The following is a 10,977-nucleotide window of genomic DNA, read 5'->3' as shown; positions in this document are numbered from 1 at the left end:
CTAAAACGCATGGGGAAAGATCAAAATCGGCCGCTATCGCGCTCTGCAGTCGCATCGCTCGCGCGCTCGAAGGAAAATAACTCGTAGCAAAAAATAAAGGCTTGCCGTGGACAGACTTAACGCTCCTGAATGATGTGACAATCAGTTTCTCTCATCTAATACGATTTGTAAAGACGACTTTCAAGACTGATAGAAGAAGAATTAAGAAATTTTTTAAAAAAACTGAAGAGAGTCCCTGACATTTGAAACACTGACACATAGCACAGTGAGAGGGCAACTTCATTCTATTTAACCTGCTGCGTTTTTTTGTGTCAGTTGTGGACGGCGTTTCGTAAGAACCCCCCTCCCCCATTAAGGCTTCCTTAATGTGTTTTTTTTTGTTTTGTTTTGTTTTTTATTACGGCAAATCCCTATTCTGACGGCTTTTAACTTCTCTTATGGATCTCTGAGAGTTTATCAAGAATTGATAACCAGAATTGAGCTGAGAATCTTACTGATCGGCCATATTAGGAAAAAAATTATCATTGATTTAGCCAATGACCAGGCGCCCTCAGGCACGGTATTATTTAAAACTAATGAGCATCGTTCTCAAAGACTTTCCAGTGTCTTTAAAGATACTCTGCCATTTGCTTCTAAATTAAACGGCGCTCAGTCACGGTATTTTGAGTTATTTTGGCCACGAACAAAATTACATTTAAATTGAAGGACACCTGAAAATAGTAGTTTACTAAGATAGAAAAACACCAAAGAGATAATAATAAACCACCAAGGAACAAGGATGTTTAGGGATGGAAAAGATTAACACGGATTACAAACGACGATCTTGAAAAATTTAGGTTAAACTTTTCAAGATGCGCAAACCAGCTCATACTTAGCCACCTTCCTTGCGCTCTGCGCTCGCTGTTGTCTTCGCGCTCTTGTATCGCACTTTGTGCTCTGCCCCACTAAACCAAACCCTTGCCACAAGTAGACCCTCGCTTAATGGTCAGGGAAGTATTATTGGAACGAACTTTTAGAAAGTCTAACTAAACTACTGCTCTGTTGGCTAATTGCGGGGGAAGAATGCAGACATCTGTCTTCCCAGCCAGTCATTTTGTTTTTATCTTTTTCTTTTCTTCACTTTATCAGCGTAGTGTGGTGCCCTGGAGGTTCAACCATTTCAAGGTGCGTAGGAAATAAGTTAGGAACTGACGTAAATATCACAACAAAGAGGACACTCAGAGCCCTACAGGTGAATTTTTACACTAAAAAGGCCGGATAAATTATAAGTAAGGAACAAAATAAGCGCACAAATAATATAAACCAGGTGCGTAAACCAGAACACTGCCCACACGACAGCACTTCTACAGACGTTTATTATTTTTCGCTTCGAGTTATTTTTCTTCCAGAGCGCGAGCGACATTTTGTCTCCCTCCAGCTCCACCCCCCTCTTGTGTTTTGGCTCGTTCATATCCCACGCGCCGGGTTAATATGTTTCTAAGCTCGCGATGTCGACAAACTCATGACAAAATAGACAGTCTGTATACAGAGTACAGCACTTCGGGCTCTATCGTTCTATTTTGGTGTCCATCAATTTTAAACTTAGAAGTTTATGTCTAACTGAAAGAATTAAAAACCGCGAGAATTTCCCATGAAGGGGCTATCATCAGCAGCGGGGAATGTCTTTGGAAAATTACACAAGAGTGTTTTTTTTTCGTAATCGCTTGCTAATCCTCTAGTAAAAAGACCTTTGCTGCCTTTGTCCCATTAAGCCAGTACTTACAGGTATATCAATAAACGGAACAAAATTCCGCACGCTAGGCTACTCCTTGCCACCCGTACCACGCGAGTAATGTAAAGGCTGATAAAAGAAGTGAATGAAAATATCAAGAACAAAACGTTTGGATACACGAAGAAATTTGTTACACGCTATGTTGCAGAAGTAGGACGAAATTCTACTGCATCACAGAATTGCATGCAACAATTTCACGGGTGGATACACGATGCAATTTACCCATTGCGCGCAATATTGCACCGTTTATCCGGGCCTTGATATTAGTAAAACATGGTGATCAGAAAGTTCAGATCGGTCAGTTAACGGTGCGACTTGCTCTCGAGGCAACTCAGGCCATTTAGCCGGTTTTTTAACCCTTCAAAGGTACGACAAGTAACCCCGTACTTTTTATACGGTAGACCCCCCCTACCCCCCCACCCCCCCACCCTAGATTTCAGCCTGATAACCTTAAATTTTATCAAAATCAGTATAATTACTTAATTTTGAAAACGAATTACCACTGTGAATAAGATAAAAATAACAACTTGTCAGATGCCAGATAGTGAATCTCTCTCCGATCAAAATACGCGGAGAACGTTCAGGTTGTTGCTTTAATATTATTATGAAATCAACTTCCCGAAAATTTCTGAGTTGCAGATATTTCATACACTTTTTAATAATTGCCAGAATTTGACATGCCACACGTTTTAGCTACCCGAAAGTAGCGACCTCTCCCCCGCCCCCGGAATGTTGCGGTTATCAGAAAGTAGCGAAAGATGAAGGCTACTTAATCCGAAAACAACTAGGGTCGTTATTTCAGAATTATTACAGTACCTTAATGGCACCCTCCATCCAATAGGCACTCCCCATTGAGTGCCGTATTTTTTCAATAAGGGCCCCTATTCCAATAAGTGCCCCTTCCAGCATTTGCCGCCATTCCAAAATTGACATTCAGATTAACATGTTCAAGAAGGTCAAAAAGAGATGAACACCTGAATTCCCTGTTGTGGCGCTTGTCCTGGGCCTGGGGAGACCCCTACATAAAAAGGACGGGGTTGCTTGTTGGAAGTTTTGAAAAGTGCTCTTTTTGTGCACGTGGCTTGAAATTATTTTCCACCCCTAAGAGATACCAAATATTCTAAAACAACACATTATCTCTGGTCATATTTTTTTCAGCTCAACATTTTAAAACGTACCACAAAAGCTCCTGCTGTGGACCTTTTGAGGCTAAACATCCAAACAGGTGCCTCTCCCCCTGAGACCTGGGCTTACTATGAAAATAATACAGGTAAGGGACATGCAACAACAGCAAAGATTTCACATGGAACATTCTATGTGCTGCCAAAACTAAATTAACCCCAAACAAGTTGTGCGTAAATGTTAGCCAGTGCCTAAAAGAGAGTACCCAACCCCTCCCCTGGGAGAATACAATACTGAAATAATGACAACATACATTTGTGCCCTTTGATTTATTAAGTTAGCATGAAGGTTGAAATTAATTTATCATTATTGTATTACATTACAGCGCAATATAGTGAATTTAGTTCTAAAGTATAACAATTTGGTTTCTTTGTCCATGAACGCCCCAGCAAAAAAAAGAAAAAACAAAGATAGATAACGCAGAAGTTATACAGAAAGCTAATGAGTTCTGTCTTTTGCAGGCCTTTTCATTCCAAAACAACTGAATTTAATACTTTTAAATATTACTTAATTGAAATTTTATTAAAACTTTCATATTTTAACTTACATTACTGGAGCAAATATTGTAATTTAATGAACAAACATTATAAAGTACAAACATATTATTTGCACAAATTCATGCCTAGTTTTTACATTCTCATAATAAATAATACGTAAGTAAAATATTCTGCAAATATTTCCATTTGAATTTTGACTCAAGCATTATAAAATATGTGAGATATTTCCAACATAGTAAAAATAAATGGCTGTTGAGTGCATCTTTTACCACTGTTGATAGATTACACTGTTTTAGTTTTTGATGTACAAAAAGTTAGGCATCTTTGAAAATATCAGGATGCACTTTGGATGAACACAATCCATATAATTTATTGTATATTTCTATGCATTTCAAGAATAAAAATATTGCTAATTGCCTTGCACTTTATTGCAGGCATTTACATTCACACGCAACCAGGCACACAGGGTTGTGTGGTGAAACAAAACAACATGAGAGTAATAAAGCGTCAGGATGCAACTATTGCAATGTTGAAAAAAAAATTATTGCAATGTTAAATTTATGCATGAAGTATCCACACACACACCTGTGACTGGTTGGTTACAGATAATAATGATTAAATTTAGAAAATGCACCTCATGGGCACATGGTGCTTATTTTTGAATGAAGGGCATTTTTCACAGGTTAGTTGTCCTGGATACAATGAAACGACAGAAATGAGGTGCTCTGGTGTCCTGGAAATGAAACTGTGGCATGATCAACACACCAAATTTACCTATCAAAGAGAGCTCAGACACCCGGGGATCTATGTGTTATATGGGGAGGCTTTCCCCAAAAGGGTACCTTTTTTAGCCTTCAGGTATATGAAAGGGTAAGGATTTCACAAGTTGAGGCACATGAAAGGGTATGAAATCTGTCATTTAGATATAACATGAACGGTTCTTCTGGTAATACTTGATGTTCTCCTGTAGTATTGTTTGTTAACTTTATTCCAACGCTTTCGAAAAGGGATGCAATGTTCTTAATTAGTTACTTGAAAGGGGTAACTTTTTGTAATAAAAGGTATACAAGGGCATTGATCGACACTTGACCATGGATGCCTTTATTACACATGATCCAGAAGAGAAAGCCTGGGAACATTAGACCAAAGAGAATATGATTTACCTGTTTGGTAGCCTATTATTATTTGAGAAATTATGCTTGTTGAGAACTAAGGGTGCAGAAAATGGAACTATTACATTTGACAACTAACTATCTGTCCCTATCTCTGATCAGGGTCAAGAACTCGTCACGTGATCTGGGATCCTCCCTCAGTGCCCCCAGCATGCAACTGGTGACAGTCTTACTGCTTGGCTTTTGTACTCCACGCATGACCATACACATATGTCTGGAAAATAAATTGTTAAAACAGAGTTGACTTTTTAATAAGAACAAACACAACAAGGAAATATGGAATAAATTTACTAACTGTGATCAACATAACTTTGTACATGAAAGGGTCAAAAATTGACTCGGCTGTCACGGATGCTACTTCCTATAATATTTCTGAGTGGTACTGATTTAAGTCCAGCAGCGGCAGAATAAAGATTATCAAACAAAATGAGCGTTCAAGGAAAATTCCTGAATGAAACCTGCGGATTAGGTGGGTGGAAAAAATATGTTTGAGAACATTGATTTCAAGAACTGACCATGTTGAAAATTATGATCAGTCATAGGATATTTCACAGTTAAATGACTGTGAATTTTTTTTGACATAAATAGCCTAAACATCCCTTTAGACTTCACATTATTTTACTTTTCTCTGTGCATTAATGCATGTATGTCAATACTCACGTTGCCTCGATGACCACACCCACTCCTGCTGGGTTGACAGCTTCAGTTAGAGCCATGGCAATCTGCTTTGTCAGACGTTCTTGAACTATAAGAGCAAAACAATTCAGTATGTACAAAGGTCTAAAAAGCTGTTGTTTTTTCACACGTGGGTCATTATAGGCATGCAATACATGCCGAGAGGTATGCATGGTTGCCACAGACATCAGTTTTCAACATTCCCTGAATTTTCTCTGATAAGAATAAAATTTCCCTGACCAAATAAATATAAAATGCCACATATAGTATCAACCTGAACCCTCCCTAACAGCCATCTCTTTGACCAATTTGAGTTGAAATATTTCTTTTAGCCTTCCGTGATAATAAATCAGCAGTGTTATAACAAATATATTTCAATTTTCTCTGACTTTTCTTCAAAATTTAAGTTTTCCCTCACTCAAAATAGAATTATGTTGCTTTTCTCTGATCTTGAAGAATTTCTTTTCTTCCCTGACCATTTCCTAATTTGTGGCAATCCTGCTATGATCTGATATGTAGCTTTAGCCCTTTGCTGCAATCATGCCGCAATCTTGGTCAGAATAATATAAGAAATACCCTCCCCCCTGCCGAATCAATGATGAGCTGGCACTAAACCCAAAACATGCCATTTTTTACAGCATCAAAGTGGGGGGAGGGGTGATCTTAATTTTTCATTTAAATTGTCCAAGATTGTGACATCCGTTGTATAAAAGTATTATTAGTACCACCTCGTATACAACTAACCTTGTAGTCGACGGCTAAACATTTCTACAATCCTGTAACAAGCAAACATGAATTAGCCTAATTACCACCACAATATAATTCATTCTTGCTTTAATTTCTTAAGATCCAGTCTCAAAATATCAATCTTGATTCTAGTTTGGCAAATGGCTTTCTGTGTCGACTAGTTTAAATGCCAAATTCCTTCAAATTCTATTGAGCATAGCTTATGTCTTATTCAATAGCTTACCTAGCAAGCTTACTGAGTCCTACAACTCTCTTGTTGGGTAAATAACCAATATGAACCTACAATGAAAAATAATAATAATAATAAAAAATAAAATTATACAAAATGAAAATAAAATAAAAGAAATGCAATTAAATTAAATATCAGATAAAATTACAGTATGTTTGACAATCAGAGGTTAAGATCACTCTGGAACAATTCTCACAAATATTAAATTTATTAAACATCACGATGACTTTTAATTACCATTGCTTTATAAGTAATAATTACTTACAAAGCAATTTAATTATTAGACAAGTCTTATTTTGTCACTGTTCTAGTGTGCAGAACTGTGCTTTTGAGCAGAAGCTAGCAACATACAGAAACTAGCAACACTGAGCAATGATACCCACTAAACAATCACCACTGAACCCTTTGCAACCTGGTAGATTAAGTGGAACATTTACATGTAAAGCAAACATTTTACATAGTTACATACCTTTCCCATAAATGGTACTAGATGATGTTCACATAAAGAGAACATGTCAATATCCTTCACTATGACCAGTTCATCGTGATTTTCATCAAAAACAGCATCATTAAGAATATCTGATGATAATAATGCAAAAGCTCAAGTTAAAGAACTGATAATAGTCTTGGCTGTGAGCACTGTCAAGTGAGAGGAGAAAAAAATTGACCAGAAAAAATGGCAGCATAAACTACATAATTATAACTAAATACATGTGCATCTTTTGAATTTCATGTCATGCTCTCAGTTTTTTGTGAGCCATTTTGTGGTATCTGTAAACGTTTAAAAGTCATTTTCTCAATACAGAGTGAAACAAGTTAGAGGTCAGGCTCGGGTTGTTCGAAAGGTGGATAACACTATCCATGGGAGAAATCACTATCCCGAGGATAGCTTGGTTTGTTTTGTTAAAACTTGTCCACTGGATAGCGATTTATCCAGTAGATAGAGTTATCTGGCCTTTGAACAACTGGAGCCAGATGCAGGTTAAATATATATTGTTAGTCAAATATCTCAGTATTCCATAATTCCAAAATTATAATTGTATATGGTGCAGAAAATTAATGCTACAGGATATCCAAAGGAAAAAAAATAAGATCCAATGAATGTAATCATTTTATTTTCAGTAATTATTAAATTTGAAGGCTCTAACATCAGAGAATACACTCACTGAAAAAATCAAGACAAATATTATATCAATTTTGTATAATTATGTAACATCCATGAACAGTTTGCAGATTGGATATTGATCATGCAGCTTCACCTTAGAAAACAAAAGGACTTAGAAAAGAATAACCAGTTAATTAACAATGAAAACAGTGTGGTAGAAAAGGCTAATTACTATCAATACTACAAAAGGCAGGTCTATGAGTAATTAACAACTTTGCATGACCAGCTATATATTGTTCCTCCCTGGGACATGCTAAACTTAGTCATTTAGGCTGACAGAAAAAACCCCTAAGGAGTGAAATCAAACTAGCCTTGAAACAAATTGCAGCTAGGAAAATAAACTATTGTATGAAATCCCATTATCAGAAGCCAAACAAATTGATCTTTTTGAAAGCAAAATTAAAGGATGGTGTTAATGTCTCTTGTTGACATCTCTTGTTAACATTCCAATGCACAAAACAAGACTTAGTACAAAATCCCATAAATGATGGACGACCAGTCTTGACTAACAGGTTTCTTGTAGAACTGCTATTAATTTTGACTGTGCATCAGAGCATCTAACACAGTTCAAAGTCAGGATAAAGGGAAGAAAAACCTTGGATAATAACACTCTTGTTGGATTGCTGTACTTTGATTCTTAACCTTCATTCACCCCATGAGATCACGGACCAAAATAACGTCTAGTAATACATACAAATACCATATTTATACAGACAGCTACAGTAAACTAACACTACACAGTTACAATGCCCAAACAGATATTAAATTCATTTTTTTTTTATTCACTCATACCTAATACACCTTATTCCAAAATGGCTGACATTTTAGTATTCTTTTGTTTACTTGAGAATGAGCCCTTGTTGCCTCGCTTAAGGGAAATATTCTTTTGAATTTTGAGTTTAAGAACGAGGCAACAGGGGCTAATTTGCAAGTAAACAAAAGAATACTTAAATAGTGGCCATTTTGGAATAAGGTGTATTGTTCAAGAAAACAGAAGTTTAATTCCTGAATTCCTAACAGAGAGCCAGAAATGGGAGGTAACTGTGTCTCCTGCCTGAATTTCACAGTTAAAGAGCTTCTCGTTTGAAATGGTCTGCATGTCACTGTTAAAATTTTTTCATGATTTTTTCCACAACTGCCACAGGTAACTAACACAAGGCAGGTGAAAAGTTATTTTTTACCAATTCTCACCAGCTGCAGAAATCTTTCTCAAACAATGAAAATTTCTTAACTGATTTAAAAACAAAGTGATTTACTTAATATGTGCACATGTACAGGCCATTAGTTCCTCACGCAATATGGCAGATAAACCTGTTTTTATTTCTCAACTGATTACAAATGACATTGCAAAACTTAAGTGTACAGTGAGAGCACAACTTTTGCAGGTACTGATTGATTAATTTTAATGACAAAGGAAAAGAAAACTAGAAACTTCCCTTAGGTGCACTGAGCAGAAGTTTCTTAGTCAACATTTGCACCGTCTGATATTTATTTATTTCCTTTACTGCCAGTGTTGTAATTTGAAAACAAGTCAGTTGTGCCATAGCCATTTTTTTTGAGACATCTATGCATTTATTTCAAGACTGTGTCACTTAATACAATTTATCCTATCTGGGCTTTATTATGCACAACCAAACATCTTCTGGTCAGATCTATTAGCAAATCTGAATACCAAAACAACTTTACTTCCACAGTGTTTGGAAGGAGACTTCTAAGCCATGCTCAAAAAAATGAAAATTATTAATGGCTCATGAAAAAAAAATGCTTCAATGCCCCACAGAATTAAATTTAGCATTTAGCAAAGTAAATACCAGACTATGAAAATCAGGTGTTAAATTTCAGCTAACTAGCTGTAAATTACCTTCTAATAGTCTTACAAATTATGGCCAAGCATGTTGTTATAAATTATCTGGGTCCCAAAATGTGGTCCTTAAAACCTTGAGATATTTGCTTTGGAGTCAAGAGCCTGATCATACTTCCTTGAGTCCTGATCCTGGTGGACTTGGAATCAGGAGCTCTGAATACACTTTTCTGCAAAGCATGGAGCCCAGCATTTTGAAATTTGATCATTTGAATACCTAGATCCTTTCCTTTTTATTTGCCAACATTGTTAAAACAGGATCTGGAGAGAAGACAGTGATGAAGTACAAACAGTCACATTCCCTTTTGTAGTTGAAGTTGTTAATTGACCTTGTACAATATTTGCATTTGAATTTACAACCATGATTAACTATTCATTCCAATTAACTGCCGATAAATGACAGGAGACACCAAGAAACATCTAAGAAGACAAGTCATAACAAGACCCATGACTTGTTAAGCATAAATAGAGGCTCTGGTTTGCAAAAAGGCTGATATTTTTATCAAAAAATCTGCGTGAGTCAAAGTTTAAAATTAAAGTGGAGTCTGGAGCCCTAAAGTGAAATTGTCTTAAAGTTTTAGTGGCCCTATATTTTTGTTTTCATGGTTCTTCAGATCTACACTTTATGGGCTAGAGCCCTAAAGCTCTAAACACTTTTGGGACCCCGCATATAATATTTAAACGTACATTTTGTGTAATTTTCACGTTCTCAGCGTTTGATTGTGCAATTAACCCAAATGTTTTCATCAAGCTTAACTTATTAATCACAAACTTTGCAACCAATAAGCGTACTCATCTGTCATACTACTGACTTGTATAGTTAGTTAGCATCTTCCACATCTAGCTTTTTCAGGGATTCGAAGGTAACAATTAATTTCTCTTCCAACTCTGGAGTGAAACAAAGTTTTGCTGTTTGTAACAAAGATGGGATTAAAAATAAAAAATATTTGTAAATAGCTATAGGTTTTTTTTTTTTTTTAGTATTTTCTTCTAATTTAACTCGTTTTTGTTATGTCCCCGTATTAGTAGGGGAGTTTTTCCCCAGCTAGGTGGTTGATGACATTCTTAATAAAGTTTCTATCTATAACCTATAATTACCCTCGGTAGTGTTTGTAACACAAAGGGTAGTGGGGCTCGAGCAAGCAACTGAAGTTCTAAAATAATTCAAAGCTGTTCATTGCAGAATGGGCGCACTGAAAGCAAGACCGGGATAACGCGAGAGCCCGCGCGAGGTCAGTATCTTTTCAGAGGTCATAAAACCCTCGCTCACCTTCAATTGTCTCTTCGTATCCTTTAGTAAAGAAGAGCATTGCTTTTGCAGCGCGAGAGGGTGTTTTCAAAAGGCCTTGGCGACCCCTGTCTTCTCCAATGTTCGCTAAAACCATTCCAAAGGCAGCCTCGAGTTGGTTTTGTTGATTTTCCACAGAATCTGCGTCGCTTGGTCTTGGTTTCAGCTCGGGTACGTCATCCATGTTGATTGATGAAAGTCGATTGGGCCGTGTTTTACCTTCACTACTCGCTTGAGTAATTGAGCTGTCCATTGTAACATTCAAATACAATACAATACAATACAATATAGAGGACAATGTACGTAGATGATTAGCTACTATTTCCTTGTACCAGCCAGGTGAAGCAGAACGGGGAAGTTCAAAAATTGGCCAGGCGTTCCAAGCGTTGA

At 36.7% G+C, this 10,977-nt stretch overlaps 1 protein-coding gene across 1 annotated transcript; it reads right to left on the bottom strand.

Moving 5' to 3' along the window:
• Nucleotides 1–3,207: 3,207 nt before the first annotated feature.
• LOC110056232 (GTP cyclohydrolase 1-like) lies at nt 3,208–10,967 on the bottom strand. Its single transcript, XM_020762690.2, has 6 exons — nt 10,570–10,967; nt 6,743–6,852; nt 6,268–6,323; nt 6,042–6,073; nt 5,283–5,367; nt 3,208–4,836 (listed from the first exon to the last, which is right to left on the bottom strand). The coding sequence occupies exons 1-6, from the start codon at nt 10,838–10,840 to the stop codon at nt 4,701–4,703; spliced, it is 690 nt and encodes a 229-aa protein (XP_020618349.1). The 5' UTR covers nt 10,841–10,967; the 3' UTR covers nt 3,208–4,700.
• Between the last annotated feature and the right edge of the window lie 10 nt (nt 10,968–10,977).

The sequence above is a fragment of the Orbicella faveolata genome, unplaced genomic scaffold, assembly GCF_042242905.1.
Source record: "Orbicella faveolata isolate gen_17 unplaced genomic scaffold, um_ofav_v1 contig_24, whole genome shotgun sequence".
NCBI classification, from domain to species: domain Eukaryota; kingdom Metazoa; phylum Cnidaria; class Anthozoa; order Scleractinia; family Merulinidae; genus Orbicella; species Orbicella faveolata.
This window is presented reverse-complemented; position numbering and strand designations above follow the sequence as displayed.

Bases quoted from the DNA above. Each gene is read 5' to 3' on its own strand.
- LOC110056232 (XM_020762690.2), bottom strand. From the start codon at position 10,840: ATGGACAGCTCAATTACTCAAGCGAGTAGTGAAGGTAAAACACGGCCC. The intron at 6,074-6,267 runs GTAAGCTATTGA...TGCTTGTTACAG, and splicing joins GGACTCAGTAAGCTTGCTAG to GATTGTAGAAATGTTTAGCC. The intron at 4,837-5,282 runs GTGAGTATTGAC...TTTATTTTCCAG, and splicing joins GGTGTGGTCATCGAGGCAAC to ACATATGTGTATGGTCATGC.